Source organism: Cryptomeria japonica, chromosome 3 (genome assembly GCF_030272615.1).
Source record: "Cryptomeria japonica chromosome 3, Sugi_1.0, whole genome shotgun sequence".
Taxonomy (NCBI): domain Eukaryota; kingdom Viridiplantae; phylum Streptophyta; class Pinopsida; order Cupressales; family Cupressaceae; genus Cryptomeria; species Cryptomeria japonica.
The window spans coordinates 65544454-65565806 of record NC_081407.1 but is presented as its reverse complement, the minus strand read 5'-3'; the positions used below and the strand labels follow the sequence as shown (position 1 = coordinate 65565806).

General features: G+C 34.2%; 1 protein-coding gene across 1 annotated transcript; it reads left to right on the top strand.

The window, feature by feature from the left end:
• The first annotated feature begins 8060 nt into the window (after positions 1–8060).
• LOC131032541 (anamorsin homolog 2) lies at positions 8061–17582 on the top strand. The gene is made up of 6 exons (XM_057963557.2): positions 8061–8405; positions 9048–9202; positions 13966–14269; positions 16544–16683; positions 17031–17105; positions 17196–17582. The coding sequence occupies exons 1-6, from the start codon at positions 8273–8275 to the stop codon at positions 17232–17234; spliced, it is 846 nt and encodes a 281-aa protein (XP_057819540.2). The 5' UTR covers positions 8061–8272; the 3' UTR covers positions 17235–17582.
• Positions 17583–21353: the final 3771 nt, after the last annotated feature.

The window sequence follows — 21353 nt, the reverse complement described above, 5'->3', positions numbered from 1 at the left end:
CTTTGTTTTTCCGAGACCAACAGTCTTTCTTTAGATGACCAAGCTTTCTGCAGTACCAACAATCTTTCTTTCCTCTAGATTGAGAGCGTCCTTTCTTTGACTTCCCTCGTGACTTCTCATTCCAAGGGCCTTTTCCTCTTTCATTTGATCTTCCTCTGTTCTCCACATTCAAAACACTACTTGATGATGTTGGAGTCTCACCTGTGCTTTTCCTTCGCATTTCCTCGCTTAGGATAACACCAACAATATCATCAAATACCAAAGTATTTTTTCCAGAGACAAAGTTACTTATAGCCATAACCAAGCTATTCCAGCTTTCTAGCAAAGAACATAAAATCAAGAGAGCCCTAACCTCTTCTGCAAAAGTAATTTTTACTGAAGACAATTGACTGGTAATTGTATTAAATTCATTTAAATGCTCTGCTACAGATCCTCCCTCACTCATTTTCAAATTAAACAAATGCTTCATAAGAAATACCTTATTCGAAGCCGAGGGTTTCTCATATAGCTTAGCCAATGTCACCATCAAATCTACAGCCGTTTTTGCTTCTGTTATATTGAAAGCTACAAACGGTGCAAGGCACAATCGAATGGATCCCAGTGCCTTTCTATCTAAAATGTCCCATTCTTCATCTGACATTGTGGTCGTTTTCTTTGCCTTCCTTCCAATGGCCGCCACAAATTCTTTTGATATAGATAATCCTCCATCTGCATTTTCCATAACTGGTAGTTCTGGTCGTTAAACTTTTTGACCTTGAATTTGGAATCCTCCATTGCTCCCACTAAAATCTGAGAGTCCTGTGAATTTACAGAAAACCTTGCTCTGATACCAATTGTTAGGGTTTCAAGTAGATCCGAAGTAACTATGAACTAACAATTATATGCAGATTTAAATACAAAAGATAAAGAAATAAAACAGGACACAGATAACACAGAGATTTAACGTTGTTCACCCAGAATGGGTTATGTCCACCATACACAGCCGTCCAATCTTTCTTATTATCCAGCAAAAATAGTACATCAACCTTACAATGCCTTAAGCATCCCAACCACTTATAACATGCATTTTTAGGGCAAAAACAAAGTCGGTCTTTTTAGGGTTTTTATTACAATGTCGGTTTTCATCAACAAAAAAAATACCCAAAAAAATTTTTCTCGGGGGCTCCCGCCCCCGAACCCCCACTTTTCTCAAGGGCTGCCACCCCCGAACCCCGACAAAGATATGTGCTAAGTGTACAATACTTTGCTGATTAGTCACCACATTTCAACAATATCTATATACGATGAAATATGGAAGATTAACTATTGCAAAACCATAAAATATCCAACCACATAAACCCTAGTTCTACAATTAAGAATCCATCATACACCAATGAAGAACCTATAACATGCAAATCACAACAAAATAGAAAGATTATACTATTCACATGCTTGGTAAGGTTTGATCTCCATTGTTTCCTATCTCTATTGATCTTGTTTGATATGATTTCTCTTAGATTTTATGTGTGCACAAGAGCTCAACAAAGAACAGATTGTGGTAGTGAAGTCACTTGATCACACGAAGGATTGATTGCTTGATGTAGCATCGTAAATTGTACGCACTTGCTAGGGTGGTACAATTTCACACCTAGTTTAGCACCCGCCTTGGCGCATTTTGCATTTTGCATTGCATTTCCCCTTTAGCACTTAATTAATTAAATTAATTGGGTCTAAGGTTCTATTTTATCATCTCCCATATCATAAAGTTGGGCCCTTTTCATTAAAGTGTGCCCCTTTCATTTTATTCTTCCAATACATCATTTAATCTAAAACCCTAATTAGGTCCTATTTTGAACTTTAAGGCCTGATTTCAGGGGTCAAAACATCTTGAAATCAGCTGTAACTTCGGGATTCTCTAAAATCATCATATCCGACGACCCTGAAAATTTGGTGAAAAGTTGTTGGGACCATGGCACCCGGAGAGGACCATGGCGCCCGGAGTGCACACGGTCCCGGACATTTTTCCCGAAATTTTAGGAGCACAATCCAATCATAAAATAAAGCTTAACCCCAAGAAATTGGCGGGAGATTCAATCTCTAAGTCGGCCTAAAGTTGAAATTAAGACCTAGGGTTTCATATATAAGAGCTCTCTTTCTTCATTTGAAAGGATCCGAATTTTGGTTTCAAGGACCTTCTATGCAGCGAAAGAGCAGATCTTTGGAGACTTCAACAACATTCAACATCCATCCATCAAGCATTCATCAATTTCATTCATCCATTTAGGGCTTTGAAGACATTGAAGAGCAATAGGGGATTACCGACTGAAGATTGGCTTGTACCCCTCCCTTGGGGTTGGGTATGATTTCATGTTGTTTTCATGTCTTTGCATAAGCCTCATTGTATCATTTGTATTCATGCTTTAGATCACTTTGCATCTTGATTTGGAGCATTTACATTATCATTTACAAGCAATTAGGGTTTACTTTCTAGGTTGCTCTAGTTTGCTTACTTTCATTTTAGGATCTTGCACACACACAAGGTCTGCACACACAACTTTTACTATACAACTTGGCTATTCGTGGAGGTGGAAATCACCAAAGCGGGGGTTTGACTAAGGCAAAACCCTATATAGCCACCTACAACCCTTTTCAGATATAAGTGCAGATTTCCGAATTCGAAGGACGCCGCAAGTTGCAGATCCGACGGAAGCGGACCGAGATAGAACTTCACACCAAATTCCAACCCAGAAAGCTAGGACAGGGGCGCTGGGCGCCCTGGTCCTTGTCCATTTCAGTGAATTTTAGCAGTTTCAGAGGTAGCAGCTTCAGTATTTCAGGCTTCCGGCTTCAGCGGCAGATCTTGCAGAATCAAATCCATTCAAGGTACACATTTACATTTCTCCTCTTATCCTTACAATTGTTCATCATTAAATCTCAATTCTACAATCTTGTGCTCAAAGTTACTAGTTCGTACTTACACTTTAGGGTCAATAGTTGAACTTGCATCATTCTATCTATCATTTGCAACAAAGGAATAGAAATCCTAATAGGTAGCCCGTGGCTCTCTTCCACAAAAAGAAGTAGCCAATTGTGTGATACCTCTAGGCTCTTTCGTATTCCACAAGTGTGTGATTGAAAGTGAGATTAGGGCATGTTTGCTTAGTGTCACTTTTTCCCCCACACACTTGATTGCATAAAAGTCTTAGGATTGTGAAAGGATGAAGGAATCCCCTTATATAGAAGACACCTTAGAAAATGGAGGGATAAAATATGAAGGGGGTAGTTAGGATAAAATCAAGAGATAAATGACAAGTGTCATAGGGGGAAAAAGCTAATGAATTAATTAAATAAATATAAATTTATTTAATTTAGGAAAAGGATAATTTAAATAATAAAAATATTTATTTAAATGGGAAAGGCTAGAAGAGGATAAATGAATTAATCAAACAAATAAAAATCTATTTAATTAATAGAAGACTTAGGATAAAATAATTAAATAAATAAAATATTATTTAATTGGGACAAGACAATTTTAGGTGTCTACAATGTCCTATAAACAATACATTTAATAAATGTCACATGCTTTTGTAACATTTTTAATATAATTAAAGATTATAGTACAAATTTTTTATTACTCTAACAAATTTTAGAATACTGAAAAATAAAACAAGAAGAAACTCATTTAATCTAGGTGCATCGCCACCCCTTTCAATTTTTATGCATTTATCTCTCATTTTTCTTCTACAAGTTATTAGACTAGGGTTATTTTGTAGTGTTAATTTGTGTTGGGTTGGATCAACACTCTGCAGCTAGGTTTAGAAAGGAAGTCGACCTTCTCCGGAAGTTTGATCTTAGCTACAAGGTCCCGCAACTTGATATCATTTCTATTGTGTAATTGGAATGTTGGACTAGTTCCAACAAGCTACAATCTCATGTGACAACAACTATTAATAAAATTTAATGTTTTTTTGAAAAAACATTGTATGCATTAACTTTATAGAAAAAAAATCATGTAATTTTTAATTTTTTTTTCATAGCATTTGACATCTCTAGTTTGATTCAATTTATAAAAATATATGTTTCTCTTATTAAATTATATAAAATCTGACTAGGTCTTCAATGTCTTTGATTCTAATGGAGATCTCCTCTTTGAAGTGGAGATATACACCCTCGCTACGAACCACCTTATTCTTATGGATGGCTTGGGAAAACTACTTCTCACATTGCACCGCATGTATACACATTATATCTATATTTAACTCTACATATTTCTATTGTTTAATTATTTGTTTGCAGTTTTCTACTCTACAATAGAGATGGGAAGGCTTTATTAGAGATAAATTTGGCTGTAAAAAAACCCTTTTCCTTGTGATGAAGTATTTGATTTTACTAACAAAAGAGTGGCTTATTGGGTTATTTCTTTCATTGCAATAATTTGTTTTTATCTTCTAGTGAAAGGATTTTGTCCATGTAAATATAAGTGTGGTGACATGGGGATGGTGCTCAATAGAGATGATTTAAGTCTATGTATTGATCCTAGCTTTGAATCACAGTGTCATGATGGATTTGATTATTATGCTCAAATAAATCTCCATAGTGTTATTGAGCTTCCTCATGTGAGAGGACTACATAAAGGATGAGATAACTACACTACCCTCCTTTTCTATACCCAATGTTAAAGAGTGAGGCACTTTTTTCTAACATTTTTTGTATTTGAGTTGAACTTAACAATTGCCTGGTTGTGGAGATGTTTGTTAATATATTGGTTGATGTTATATAAATTTAATTCTCGACTATAATATTTTTTTAGTCACCTAGGGTATCCTCGCAACTCAGCCCAGCAACACTGGTTTCCCATTATGGGGCGAGCTGAGGTGAGACTAGTCCCTAAAGATGAGCTAAGCAACCCATCAGCCAAGCCCATCGGTTGAATCCAAGCCTCAGAGTTGAACCCGAGACCAATGGGGAGCAAACCCATGGTCCAAGCCAACTTTGCTACCTGTCTGGGCTTATTTTCGACTTTAATATTATTTAATATTTTCCTTTTTTTTTTTTGATCGGTAATATTTGTTTTATATTAATATTTCTGTAAAAAGATACATTCCAAGTCTAATATCATGAGAGGTTTCTACGCCAAACCCTACCACCCTGACACATTTCACCCACCATTAACACAACAAACAGACACATAGTACCCATAACCAAAAAATGAGAACATGCTCCACACTTCCCATAAGTCTAGTAAACCCCAACACTTACACACATATTGAAAAACCCCATGATCAAATTTTGGTGAGTTCCTCAACGTTCGAACCCTAGACTATAAGAGTAAAAATTTGAAACAAAAAACATTGTAGCTTTTCACAATGGCCATGCTGGTTAAACCTTTTGCGTCTTACCTATTGAGTTGCAAGGCTCCTGGGTCTCCGACCCATCTCTATACTTTCGTCCTTGCACATTGTCTTGTTCCATTCACATAGTCTTCCGTTCTAGCTCTCAAGCATTCATATATTCTTTCAACAACACCCAACCCATTTGGGCTTTTGCCCGATGCTCATCTTTGTTGCCAAACACACTCTAAACAAGGAAAGGCTACACCAGTGTCTTCACATAGCCAAATTGGCACCAACCTCCATGGTGAGCCCATAAGCCCATACCAAGCTTCACCATTGCTAGGATTACCATCATACCACCGCACCACTTCAGTTTCACACACTCTTTCATTGCCCTCAAAACTTCCTCTTTGGACTCCAATTCCAAACCCCAGGCCATGAAAGTCGAAGCGATGTCAATGTTGGAGTGGTAACGATGCTTCGATTTTAGAAAATCCTCTCCTGGAATCCATTCAATTATCTGCCAGAAAATTGGATCATCTATTTTGAACACGCTATGAAGCCACTTCTCTATAGTTCTACCATGAAAACACTGTTGTTGTCTTGCTATAACTAGTATAAAATTCGCCTCCATGGCACCTTTCACTTGACCACTCTTTGAGGCATCAACTCACATAATGAAAATGACATATGTTCATTGGGGTTTTAAGGAATGCAACGTCTATCTAGTATCCATATTGTACCATTGATCATATTTAATAATTAATTGAAACATAAACATCTATTCTATTTTAATTATTAATTAATTAAAAAATATGGTTAATGGTACAATATGGGTGCTGTGTAGACAAAGGTTTTAAGGAAAGCATTCGCCACCACTGTCCACCCATTACATTAAATGATGGTATGAACCGTTGTCACAAATCTTTCCAATTCTTGATTGCAAATCTCCCTCAAATCCTCAAATAAATCTGACCAATTTAATTCTAATGATGACACGATAGTATTTGATAGCGTGTTTGCCACCTGGTTACCACTCCTTCTCACATGTGTGATTTTGAAATCCTCTAAAGATGAAAGAGCCGATGAAATTAATTTAATGTATTTATTCAAATTCCAACCATTAGTTCCCCCTTTTGTTATGGCATTAATCACTAATAACAAACCCCCATCCAAATGAAGGCAATTGTGATCTTCAATTTTTTTGCCATTCAAATGGCTTCCCAAGCAGCCTGTGCTTTTGCCATTATTGGTCCCATTACCAAGTCATTTTGCACCAATAGCTAGAAGGTTCCCCTGCGAGTCTCGTGCCACAAACCTTGGACCCAACGAGCCAGGGTTGCCCTTGGATGCTCCATCAAAATTCAATTTCGTCCATCTCAATTTAGGACATTCCCAATGTTCTTTTTCAGATCTAATTGCTCCTCAGGATTAGCCTGAGAAGGCCCCTAAACATGCCAATATTTTTCTAATTTTATTCTCAACTTTAATATTCATTTAAAAAATTTATCGAATGAGATTATTTTAATTTATGTTGTCAATCTATGCCCTTAGGATTAATTGCTATTTTTTGGATATTTCTTTTATTTAGCCATTTCATTTTACCATGCCAAACATGATACAAACATAGTAGACTAAGTAGAGAGGTTTTGTGCACAAGGTGTTCAATCTCTACATCACACTCTTCATCGGTCAAATAATTGATAACAATTTTACATTTCATTACTACCAAAAAGTGGTAAGTAATGAAGTCCATTTATTTTCTGAACATTGAATGAACTCACATTCACTAAAGGAACTCAAATTATTGAATAGTGTAAAGATGTAGATTCATTTGCAAGAGCTTGGAGAGTATTACAATGTCACACACAAGAGTTATATAAGCTATTTTGGGCACTTTTACATAGATTTTTATTTTAATTATTTTTTGCTACTTTTTGATAAGGATTGTATTTGTTTCAAGAAGGAATTATAGGTATGTTAATGAGAATATTGGGTAGGTTAACATTTAAATTTATAACATACTTGTGGCTAGTGAGATTTCTCACCATTGAGCTTATCCTTTTCCATGATAAAAAAAGCTATCAAATTTCACTCAAAAAGTGTATTTCAATTCCAATACATCTTCTAAGGTACATTCATTCATGTTGAAAGCAACTATGTTACCAAATTAAAAAATTTCACCATGATATAATTTAATTCTAATAAATTATAGATCAGATAAAATTTTAACTATAATATATGATTTAGTTCTAACTATTTCTTCAACTCTTCAATAAAAATCATTTTGTCGAAGGGAGGTCACAAGGGAGACCTCCTCCCGAATCAACATATTCAACTTAGAAGCCACTTAACTCATATCAACTTAGAAGCCATGATAGAAATCCACAACATTGACTTTGCTTCAAAAAATTATTACTCTAACTACATACACATACACATACACATACACATAATGAATCTAATTTTACCAAATGATTTTTACACTACAAATTACAATCTTTAACTCATTTATTTAGGTATCTAAGAAGAGCATGTGAATATAATGGTCCAAATTACACTCCTAACTCTATTGGGTATCTAAGAAGAGCATGTGAATATAATGGTCCAAATTACACTCCTAACTCTATTGGGTATCTAAGAAGAGCATGTGAATATAATGGTCCATCTTAAGGTGCAACAAAACACGGTGTTTTTTAAGAAACGTCACAAAACGACGACCCTACAAAACCCTATAAATATACTTCTCTTCTAGGATTACTCACCTACCGACATCTTCATAGCGTGGGAAGAGTTTGGCGGTATTTTTGAAGTTTCGAAGAAGAGAAAGGTCAAATCTGTGGGCTCGGAAAAAAACAGTTTCAGGAGAAAACTTCATTTGCGATCGGAAAGCTCAAACACGAAGTAACATTTACCCATTTAATTATTTTTGCTATTGCTATCCATAATCTTAGATAACAATGGATTCAAAGTCCTCTGCATTAGTTTTGACGGATTCGGTTACCCTAAACGCAAGCGTTGTAACGTGGATTTATGAAAAAATACCAGAGAAAGCGAAAGATCTAAACATAATTACACAGGCGGCACGATTAGGTATGGTACCCTAAATTGTGATATAAAAAAAATTCATGTGTGTTTGTTGTAATTGATATGTTAAAATCTGAAGCTTCTGTGTATAATTATATAGGCTTTTCGATAAGGTATTGTTTGGAGGCAAATGTTCTTGGAAAACTTTCATACCTCTTTGTAGTAATTAATTTAGTAAGTTTGGGATGTTTTTTTCTGAATGACGAAGGTAGATCGATTAGGCATGATAGGTTTAATTGTGATGTGAAGATTCTTTTTAAAAATAACAGATCTGTTTGCAAGAATTGATCTGTAGATTTTTTTGCACATAGTTACATAGGCAGCTCGGCTAGGTACGAATATTTCTTTTTCCCCGAAGAACTCGGATTTGCTTGTTGTAATTTATGTGTCGAAATTTGGATATTTTGCATATAATTACATAGACGGCGAAGCAGCTTGATTAGGTGTAATGCCCTAAACTGAAATATTAATATATATTTTTCATTAAAAAATATACCTGTTCTAGTAATTTATGTGTTTAAATTAGGGTTTTTTGTACATAGAAGCGGCTTTATTTGGAACGGTGTCCGCTATTTTACTGTGACTTATTGTATAATCTTAGTTTCTGATACTAAGTAGTTAATGTGTTAACGTATGGATATTTTGCAGAAGGAAAGTTGAATTTGGATTCCTCATCTCTGGATGCGGTTATATCAGTTTCAGAGAATTTGGACTTTCATAGCCAAACGTGGCTTTTGGAGCTTACCAGGGTTATGAAGTCTAATGGCATAATCTTTTTAAAAACCAACGTTTCTTCAAATCTTGTAAGTCTAAAATAGCTCCTTTATTGGTTGTCTGTATTATGTGAGCTGTCTTCCCTATCCTGCACTCTTATTTAAGTTTTTTGAGGTTTTTCTTTAAATCTTGTAGGTATAGGCACCTTGCTTGCCGATCCTGTGAATTTTTAGTTTTTGCCCAATTATTGCCCACATGTTGTAATTCCAGAGCCCCTTCTTTATTGTTTCTCCAAAATTTTGAATTTTGTGAGTTTTTGTGTTATTTAACTAAATCTTACAAGTCTGCAGCCTTCAGTTTAAACTTGGCGTAATTTTGGTACTTGTTTGCATTTTTGTGCAGTAGTGGGTCAAATTTTCGAAGACTGTAGTGAGTCACATGTTTTTCTCTGTATTTTGCAATTTTTGCATTATTTCTTAAAATATTAAAAGTTTATAGCTCTTGACCGTTTCTCCTCTGCATTCTTCAATTTTCTGAGCTTTTTTAGTTTACAATTTTTGTGAATATGTAGCTACTTCTTTGTAGTTAATCTGCATTTTGTGAGTTCTTTTTGGCTAGAGAAAACCAGAGTTAATGGACCCTAGACCTGAAAAATTAAACTGGGAAAATACAGTATGACATGGACTTCAAAAGTTAAACTCAATCATCTGCTTTTCTTCCTACAGAGAAATCTCCATCCTTCATCTCCAAGCACATTCCAACTGCAAGAAATTTGACAAGAATAAAAGCTATGCATCTCTCCTCATTTATTGATCACTCTCTATCTTCTTTCATCGTTCTACAATGTTTGGTTCAATAATGACAAGGCACTTCGAGTTCACATAGAGAAATTTATTTCTCTAGAAGGATTTCCTCTCCTTGACCGAGTATTACAAATCTTAATGAAGAACAAGCTCTTCTGCTCTGTTACATTCTTGTAAGATAGCTTTATTACTATGAAGGAAAAAGGGTGAATAAAAACCAACAGCTTATATTTGAACCTTTCAAATTGGCCACTAGATCTTCCATCATATTTGTTATCCTCCAGATATGTGGTTATGAGGTCATGGGATTCTCAGTTTGCATCTTGATATCGTGAATGATTTGTTTATTTGTGAGTCAATTTTGCTGCACCTTTTCTATCGCTTCAGTAATTTAGTCCCCTTCCACCCAAAGTTTCTGCCATCTATTTTTGTTACCCATTCCCGTTCCTTTAATGTGAGCTATTACTTCTGCCATATTATTTTTTTCTGTTCCAGCTAGAGAGGTTTTCTGTCATCATCTCTAAAGATTTTTCCTCTCCTACTAATCTTGGATTTCCTTTAGCAGTTCCATTAAAATTGAGCTTAACCCAATCTCTAGGATGATTTTTTGACACACCTTTAGGTTTTTGCTGTCTATTTCCACCAAATCTCTTATGTGGTAATCTGTAGTCTTGTTGGAGCACAATACCACTGAGAGGGGGGGAGGGTGAATCAGTGGTATACCGATTGCAAATGACCTTGAGATAACCTTTCAAAAACCTTGAAACATAACAACTATGAGGACAAAAGTACGTAGAACCAAGAACTTTGGCAAACATTGATAACTCAAGAAATACAACCTCTATTGAACAGAGATGTAGCATCATATTATCTCAGTGTTCCACGGGCGTTGGGGACGGGGGGACGGGGGGACGAGGGGGACACGTTTCCGGGACGGGGGGACCAAGGGCCTAAATTTGGGGACGGCGGGGGGACGGCGGCGGGGGGGGTGGCGGGGTGGTGGTGCTCATATACTTGTACATATACATATAGTACTTGAAAAACTAGTTTTGAAAAGATGTATGACAGTATTACAGTGTAAGAAATACATTTCAAATGAGACTATAGGAAATTTGAAATACTAAATCTAAATACCAAGATTTCTAAGTTGTGTTGTTATATGGAGCCTGATCAAACTCGGAGGTTAGATTTTCCATACTTCTATCGGCGCAGTTTCCCCCTATATTTTTCAACGGGGGTTTGGGGGCAGCGCCCCCAAGTTGGGGTCAAGGGGCAGCGCCCCTTGCGCGTTCCCTGTCGCGATACAGGGCGGGGTCGAGGGGCAGCGCCCCGCGAGGCCAAAAATACTTTTATTATTTTCTAAAGGCGTCGGGTGTTATTTTTCCATTGGCCCACGTCCAATTAGAGTTACCCCTTAACCCTCAAAAAACTTAAAAACTCACTTTTTTTAAAAATTTTAATTTTAAACATTGCATATAAGTGGGGGCGACAAGAGACGTCTGGGCGTCTCCCCGTCCTTGGAGAGACGTCTGCACGTCTCTTGAAGGACGGGGAGACGCCCAAACGTCTCCCAAGGAGACGTGGAGGCGTCTCCATGTCTCTTTGGGAGACGCCCAAACGTCTCCCAAGGAGACGTCTCCACGTCTCCCTGGGAGACGCGGGGACGCGGGGACGTCTCCACGTCCCGGCGGCGTTTGGGTGGCGGTGGCGGGACGGCGGGGGACGTCGCGTCCCCGTCCCCCCGTCCCCGAGACGTCTCTGACGGGGGGACGCGTCCCCGTGGTTCACTGTATTATCTATGAACATCATGACAACTTGTGGTAGATATCATAACAACAAAAACAATACTGACAGATCATTGCCAAGAACATATCAACACAATGTTATGAGGCAAAACATGAACTCATGAGTATAAGACTTACGAGTAAAGATATTCACACAAACTTTAGATACCATAACTCAGAGATTAGCTGTGAAGTTTGATTGACTATAACAAAGATGAGCAGATGACATTATTACAAACAATAATATATGATGGATATGTGTTCATGCAGATGAAATAAACTTAGGAAAAAAACAAACTGAATGACACATGATAAGCAAATGGACATGAGGATCCAGCACATCAAAGTAACACCACATGACACAAAAATTGTCCTGAGTGGAAAACCCTCATGGAGAATAAAAACCACTCAAAAATGCCTCACTGGCTGTTTTATAATGTGCCTCACTGGCAAATAGTGTGCCTCACTGGCTTATAATACCTCACAGAAAAAGTAACACCAAATCTCACTGATAATAAAGGTCAGAATGTCTCACTGACAAGAACCTGAAACATATCCAGCTATATGAGAGAATAACATACAGAGGGATACTCTGTTTCTCTGGAGTACATTTCATAACACTATATTAATATGCTGTGTATCTCACAGACTTCACTAACAGAAGCCCATCAGACACATAACAAATTAATATAGGAACTGTGTCCACATAGTTACAACTTTTGCAACAGGGTTTCAAAAAGGAATATCAATGTTTGTAACATACAAGAAGCCTTTTTAAAGCAGCTTTCAAGAAATACATATATCTGCTGTTCTGAATACAATTTGAAGATGCTGAAAATTGATAACCCTGTTCTATGATCAACATAACAACTGCATTACAAGATATTCCTCAGAGCAAAGGTAAAACCACATATACTTCTGCACATCACACTTCTTTTTCACTAAACCCCTTTCATGAGAATGAAAAACCTTTTTTGAAGTGCTCTGGAAATTAGTTATAAGAAGTTACTGCAATGACAAACTAATCCCGCTGGAACTTTAACTTGTATGAAACCCTATGAAGGTATATTAAAATCAAATCATTTGTGCAACCCCCAAAACAATTTTTTATTATTCAACCATAAAACAGTAAGCGTTTGACTGTTATTAATAACTGCACTGGTGCATACCAAATTATTTTGACTGATGGCAGAGTTACCGGTGTATCCATGTGAGGTTTGAGTGCTGCCAGCATAACCACCTAGCTCCAAATTCCACAAAATCACTGCACTCCATTTAACATCAACAGTTAACCATTTTCAGCTCGAAGAATCATCAACAAAACCTCAATCATCTGTTCTCTGCCATGCCTTGAGCATGTTGGCTAGGGTTTCAAGCTTGAGCTCTCCAAAATGGTTGTCTTTGCAAAAAATTATACGTGAACAATGATTTCGAAAAAAAAAACTTTTATTTCATATACACTTTTGTTCATAAATGTCCTAAGGTAAGTAGAGCAAATACATCTCTCCCAGTACTCTGAAAAATGCTAACAACTTTATCAATCCTTATTCAAATAAGTATTGAATTACTTTTCAAACAAAATGCTAATAAGTCATTAATACTTTCAGAACAATAACCAATAAAGCATTATCACTTATAGAGATGCTTTATGAAACAGACAACAATACCTTAGAAAGAATAGCATTTGCAAGAACTGCATAACCAAATGTCATATCACATATGAAATGAACTTGTATGTCTTTTCAAAACTCTGTGACCATCAAATGTCAAAGCCCGTACTGATACGGAAAACACATATCCATAGTGCACCTGAAAGATGTATACCATACCAAATCAAACCTATGTGTCACCTGAAAGATTTATACCATACCAAATCAAACCTGTGTCATGTCACCGCACAGGACAATATGAAAATGAGCAAACTGTCACAATATGAGCAAACCGACATCAATGCCAAAACCAATGTCAAAGGGGTCAACAATTCTGTGATTTATTTTGATTTTTTTTTTGCATTATATCTTCAAATACTAGTGTCTCAAGACCAATATTTGATGATTTCTCTGATTTTGCTCAATCTTTTTTGAGTGTTTTGGCATTGCATTTTATTCAACTGGTTCTGCAAACTGTTTGCATGTGTTGTATCATTTTCACAAATCTTGTAATATGGTTGATGACTCCTGGAATCTGTTAGGTTTTTTGGCACTTGTATCTCATTTGTTTGATTGTCTGATTTAATTATCTTAATGGAGAAAAATATATTTTCAGGATGCTAAGCAGATTAAGATTACCTTGGAACGAAACCTTCTGCTAGCTGGATTTGTTGTTGATGATAGGATAGATGTTGAGGTCAGTGGGCTTGGGTCACTGGTAGTGAAAGCCCAAAAGCCTGCTTGGGCAACTGGATCATCCTTCACGCTCAAAAAGAAAATTGCCGAGAAACCTGAAATTGTGCCCAAGAGCAATGTGCTGCCAGCCTTTAAAATTGAAATACAAGATGACATGGATGATCTCATTGACGAGGACAGCTTATTGACAGAAGAAGACTTGAAGAAGCCTGAAATGCCACCTGGTCTGTATCAAATTTATGAATTTAGGGTTTGCCAATTGTGTTTTTTTCTCTTCTGAAAATTTGCCTTAAATTCTTTTTCTTTTCTCAAAATATGAACAATACATAGTCTTTGAGCTTTGTTGTTTGTGAATTATTGTAACGGCTACATTTAAAAATCTCATAAAAAACACTAACATCTAACCATCTTTTATGCTTTTGATTTTACTATATTGTGGAGCTCAATAAACATGACTCATCTAGATTTATAAAAATCTCATAAAAAACACTAACATCTAGCCATCTTTTATGCTTTTGATTTTACTATATTGTTGAGCTCAATAAACATGACTCATCTAGATTTATGATAGGACTTGATAGACATATCATAATTACACCTATTGTTTGAACAAATGGTTTTAATAGCAGATGAAAAATAAAACTGTATGTTTTTTCATTCTATTTGAAATCTGTTCGCTTAATTTTAGCATTTGAAGCCTGTAATTCTCTAGTCTAGTTGTTGAGGCAATCCTTAAGATAAATTTCTAATGGGCTTAAAGTCTTATGTGTTTGGGAGATTTAATCCACACGGTTTACCAGAACTAGACAGAAATTTGAACATCAAACACCATTTTTTAGCTTTTTATAAGCTTTTGATTTGTCAACAAATTTGTAACTTATATTAAAAATGAAAGTATTTTGTAAAACTTTGCAAGTTATGCCAGTAATTACAAAAGACAATGAGTCAATGGCATGTCTTGTTTTGCTTCCATTCTTTGTTGTTTTTGTCATTCTCAATGTTGTTTAGTACTTTGAATCTTGGATTGTTATTCTACGAGTGGACACTCCTGAATATTTTGAAATGTTTTATTATGTGGCCTTGTTCTTTTATATTGCTTGAAATAGGAGTTTACTTGCTTGAAATAGGAGTTTACCATTGCATGCCTTTCCATGTTCTAAAATCTTCTGTATACTTATTATAAATGCTCTAGAGTTAAAAAGCTTCAAAAATGTGTATATCCAGTCAAAGTCACATTAGTTAGAATTTTTCCTTTACATTGATGATGGGTTTTGTAGAGAGATTCTGAACCTTAGACAATTTTAGTATTAGACAGTTGATTCCAGAAATACATTAAGATTTCTGGTTTTTACATTTACGGAGTATGCACACTAAGCAGTGGGCCCCTTACATTGAAATAGAGATCATTTAATTTTTAATGTTTGCAGTGGATTCTTTTATGCAAGATTGTCCATTTCTTGCTTATTTTGACTCAAAATTCATTTGAGCTAAATTTCAGAAGCTAAGCTATACCAAAATGTTGTTTCTAAATAGAGACATGGTGGGGGAAAATAAGTTAGATTTTTTTGTCTTGTTTCTTTAGTGATTAAAGATTTTCAAGCCATGTCGAGGCTCTGTAAAAGTGAATGCTTACAAGCTTAAACAAAGAGGCTAGGAGGAAAAGATGACTTTTCTGTGTTGTTAGAGTGATGCTCCGCAAAGTTGTTGGCATAATATTTTGAGTTGGAATTTGAGATTGATAATTGTGAAGCTTTGGAGGTTATGTCTATTTACAGCATGCTGATTGTAACAAAAAATGCTAAAAAATTGTCAAGTCTTAAAGGTCCTAATAACATTGTTTGAAAATTATTGAACTTGATGGCAATGCAGCATATTCAGTTTTATAAGAGGGTGACGAACATTAGGTTCTGATGTAAATCAAGTATCTACAGACTACTATCTTGTGATGACCAGGTGCAATAATCAGCATATGATATCTAAGATTTGTATTAGTATTATGACCATATCAATATGATCATAGTTTTAGTAATTATCGCAAAATCACTATTAATGGGGCCTCCCCCACTGTTGCTGTTCTTTTTGTGAAAAAAATCACTGGTTTTCTGAATTGATTGGTCAACTGAAAATGTTGGAAAAATTGGTGCACTTCAAATCTTTGCATTTTTTAATTTTTTAGATGTAGTTTTTCTCTAGTTTTTTGAAAATTTCTGTAGTTTTTTAATGTGTTGATTTTTTCCCAATTAAATCTTAATCAATATTTCTGTAGTTTTTTAATTTGTTGATTTTTTCCCAATTAAATCTTAATTAATTTAATAACTCTTTATCTTTAAGTTTGCAAGTTATTTCTGAGAAAGATTTATGTTACTATGAATATGATATGTATGTATTTCAGTATGTAACTTGTATGGCTTTACTTTCTAAAGGTTGTGTCAAAAGATGTAATAAATATGTTCTATTTGCTTCTAACTAAATAAGTTCGTCTTTTACTTGCTGCACAGCTGATGATTGTGAAGTAGGTAAGGCAGGAAGGAAAGCTTGTAAAAACTGTGTATGTGGCAGAGCTGAAATGGAACAGAAGCAGGAGAAGTTGCAGTTGACGCCAGATCAGTTGGACAACCCACAATCTTCATGTGGAAATGTACGTTAGCCTTTATTACCCATATTTGATTTAAAGTCGGTGTCTTCTGATATTCTATATTATAAATTGTTTCTAGTTAGTCTCTTTACAGTAGTCACATGGGGACATCATGGGACTCTCTAAGACTGATGTTCACACAGCCAGTTTAAAATGGATGGCTCAAGTGTCTTATTACAGTATTTTTTAGATTAATAAGATATGAACTTAACGATGTTGTATTTTGTCCCATTGCTAAAACTCTGATTGTTGCTCTGAAAGTTTTGAAAGTATTTGCAGTGTTTGCTGTTTTGATAAAACAGTTGTATTTGCCATTGTTCTTATGTGATTTATTCCTTTTCAAATTCCAGTGTTCTCTTGGAGATGCATTTCGCTGTTCAGGTTGTCCATACAAAGGACTTCCCCCTTTTAAACTAGGGGAGAAGGTATGGCCACTGGCAATTATAATCTTCAACACATAACATGATCTTGAATTATTTGATTTCAATCTAACGTGATGCATATTTTGTTTGCAGATATCTCTTAGTGGATCATTCCTCACAGCTGATGTGTGAGATGTTATGTTATCCTTACCAGCTTCGAACTTACCAGAATTCTTTCGAGTTCCAAAATCGATCGTATTTAAAACATTCTTTCTAAATCTGAGCACTCTAAGAGTCTGAAGTGCTTTATAGGGTAGATTCTTTGGCAATTGGTAGAGAGTCAAGATTTTCATAGGATGATTCCAAATTATCTTTTCAAATGACAAACGGCTGTGACACAGTGGATCACGTATCTGGAGGATGTTTTTGTTCTCTTATTAGCTCCAATTATGTCTGAGCTTTGTTTCGTTGCAAAAACGTTGTTAGTGTAAACTCGTCTTATTGCAAATAACACTTCATGGTGGGAACATCATTTTGATATATGCCATTTTTTCATGGCGTTGCTTGAAATTACTTGTTTCAATTGTTTCTTAATTGACCATTTGTTTAATTGCTCCTAACTTACTATTTTAATGTGTACGCTATCATAAAGCTGTTGTGTTTTAGGAAACCAGTTACTCTGGAATCGTTTTGTGTTTGACGTTGTGGTTTTGACAGAAGTTGTAAAATTTGATTGTAAATAATGGTTTTCCTTAATTTTTAAAAATCCATGTGTTATCATATGCTCTTTTGATTTGTTTTCATGCCTTTTTTTTCTCTAATTGTTCATCGCACCGTAGCAACTAGCAGATGCTGTTAGAAACTAGTGTTAATCACAATTTTTTGGAATTTGACCATAAAATGGGTTTTCCCCTTAAATTGTGATTTCTCATAAAAATATTATTCCTGGAAAATTACAATTTTAACATGATTTAATTAGCAGAAAATTGAATCTTGAGTTTTTTTCATGATTTTTTTGGTTTAAAAAATTACTTTTTTTTTTTTAATTTTAAATTTCAGTGGCTGCTTATTCCTTATCTTTTGCTAGCTCTAACCCAATTTTTTTAATTAACTCCATTTTGATATTTTCCCATTTAAATCACAATTTTTTAAAGATTCTTTTACCATTTATTTTCAAAGATTTTTACTACTATGGTCTTTTCTATCTTCATGATTATATTTATCTCTGAAATGGATTTTTTATTTATTTTGAAACTATAACTATTTACTAACCATAGTTTGATTAGAATTGTATATAATATTGCCTTTTATTTGTTTCCGTGATGTCTACACAGGAATCGATTTGCACCGGACAAGACACTTATTTTATATTTATTAATTTAATTAAAAATCATGATGCAGTTGTATTCTGATATTTATAATGTGAGATACCTGTTTTGTCAGGATCAAATAGACCGATGTATTCTGATTTTTATAATGTGAAATACTTGTCTTATCAGATAAAAATTGATCCCTACAAAGACAAATCCCTCAATGCCTGATTGTTTTGTGATGGGAGGTTCGAACATTTGGTTTTGGTGACGGTGTGTTTGAGGTAGTAATTATTGTAGTCGGTGACGACTGGTCGTTTGTGCTTCGTGCGCGTGCCAACTACTTTTTGTATTTCTTCTCCAGGGATTTCGTCTCTAGATAAAGTAAAATGACCACATACAACTATTCCAATTTGGCTACGTTTGATTAATCGTCAACCGAGAAGAACCTTTAATTATAACTGCATACATTTTTCAATACATGTTATATATAAGTAATTATAAATATAATAGTTTTGAAGTTATTACTTTTACAATTGTTAAGAATATAAGCAAATTCACGTAGTACATTAAAATAAATAAATAATTATTATAGATTTATATCACAAATTTAATATAGTTGTTTTCAGAGTAATTGCATTTGGTGTTTTTTCAGAGATATTTATTCAAAATACAGATAATTTTGTCTATAATTTTTAGTATTAGTTTTTAAAAATGATCTTTTAAATAAGAATTATTTAATTTTTATTATTCTAATTAAAAAAAGTTATTTATTATGTTTTGAAAATATAGAATTATTTTTATGTTGAGAGGTTAGTCTATCCTAGTAGCATAGAGTGAATGGTGTGAACATGTTAACATGAAATCTTAAATACTAGCACTTGCACCAATTCAAGGTGCAAGGGTTATGTCGATGGTGTATATACATACACGTACATACATACATTGGGTGTAAATAAAGCATATTAATATTAAATGATGTAATAAAGTTATTTGGTGGGGCAAATGATCATTGATATGTATATTTGCATATTTGAAGTTTTTGAAATAAATTTGAAGAGTTTATTATGTGGGGGAGGGGGGTTGATAACATAAGAGGTGTAAGTTGAGGTGTGAATTGACAAATGCTTCAAATTTAAAGCATTTTGTTTAGTCATCTAGAAAATGAGAAATTTGAAAATCAGATAGTCACGACTAGATATTAATGTATTATATGAATAAGATTACAATTAAGACTTCAAAATACTATTTAGCAACTTATCTAATAAAAATAACTTGATTTCTTTAATAGTGTACCTTGTAGAAACAAGATAAGAATTATTAGAATTAATTACCTTTTCCTTCAAGACATTCTTTAAAACTGTTACTTTCCTATGTTATAACTACCTTTTCCTTCAAGACATTGTTTGAAACTATTGCTTTCCTACATTATCTCAATAATAAATTGTGTTAATATCTAATCTTGACATCAACTTTATTCATATATTCTAATACTTTAAAACTATTACTTTCCTATGTTATAACTACCTTTTCCTTCAAGACATTGTTTAAAACTATTGCTTTCCTATATTATCTCAATAATAAATTGTGTTAATATCTAATCTTGACATCAACTTTATTCATATATTCCAATAGATGAAAAGGAACAAAGACCAAACTTCAAAACTAAATTTTAGATAAGCATCAAAGAATAAAGAACATAACAAATAAGCCCTAAATAATTAATAGATATATGAACATGTAGAAAATCTAACACACAATAAATAAGATATCATACAAGAAGAAACTACCAGTAGCACTTGCACCAAAATAAGGTGCAAGGGTTATGTTGATAGTAAAGTATACTTTAAATAATATATTGGAGGGTAAAAAATCACATAATGTAAAAACTACATTATAATTACTTCATTAACCAAAGTACAAACAATAACTTAGTATAGTGTCATAATATAAAGATTAAATAAAATAGCAAAAATTGATGGTAACATAAAGCACAACTTTACACTTGTAGAATAAAAAAAAATGAATCATTAAAATTTCTGAAAAGAAATTAGAATATTAGAAAGGCGAGTTTTAAAAAACTCAATATTATTGGGGTGGTGGATATAGTCCTACTTGAAGTATTTACAATTTTGGCACACGTAGGAGGATGCTTTTAAAGGTTGTACAATTCAACTTCACAACTACCAATTGCATTTGCTTGAAATTTTCTAAAGCTTTTTCATTGAATTAGGACTCTAACCTTAAATTAAATTCTAACCATGATTGAACCCCAACCCTTATCTTATTTCAAACCCAAAACTAATCATAATCTTAATTTTTATCATAGAATTCGAATACTAATACTAATTATGCTAACTCTAATATAAATTGTAGTCATAATTGAACCCTAACCCTGATTGAAACCTACCCCTAACCCTAATTGAACCTTAATTTAATCATAGCCCTAATTGGACCCAAATCAGATTATAGGAGGCTCTTTATAATTATTATTATTTGTAGTTTAAAAAGGCTAAAATCCTTATGATTATTTGAACATTTGTCAAAACATAGGCCAAAAATGTTTTATAAGTGGCTTCACAATGTGTGTGAATGTATATGTTCAAGGAACAATGGTAAAAACATATAATCTGATTATTTTTCGACCTTATTATTATCACTCTTTTCTTTACATATTTTATGCTGGAATGAACATTCTCTATTTCTCATAAAGGAACTATGCTAAAACCATATAATTTTAGTTACCCTAAATGCTTCGAGAAGTGACTAAAATTGAATAATAAAATGTTATCATATATGTTTAATAGTTCGTCTACTCAAATTATAATAAAATAACTATGATGATGACCTTCACCCAATTTTGTTTAATATATGCATTTGCATGATAACCATTAGTGTTACTTAGCAAAACGGATGAAACTAACTGGGAGTAACTTTGTTGCTCCAATAACATAAAAACCAAAAAATATTTAAATCATAATATTTTTGAGATTCCATAATA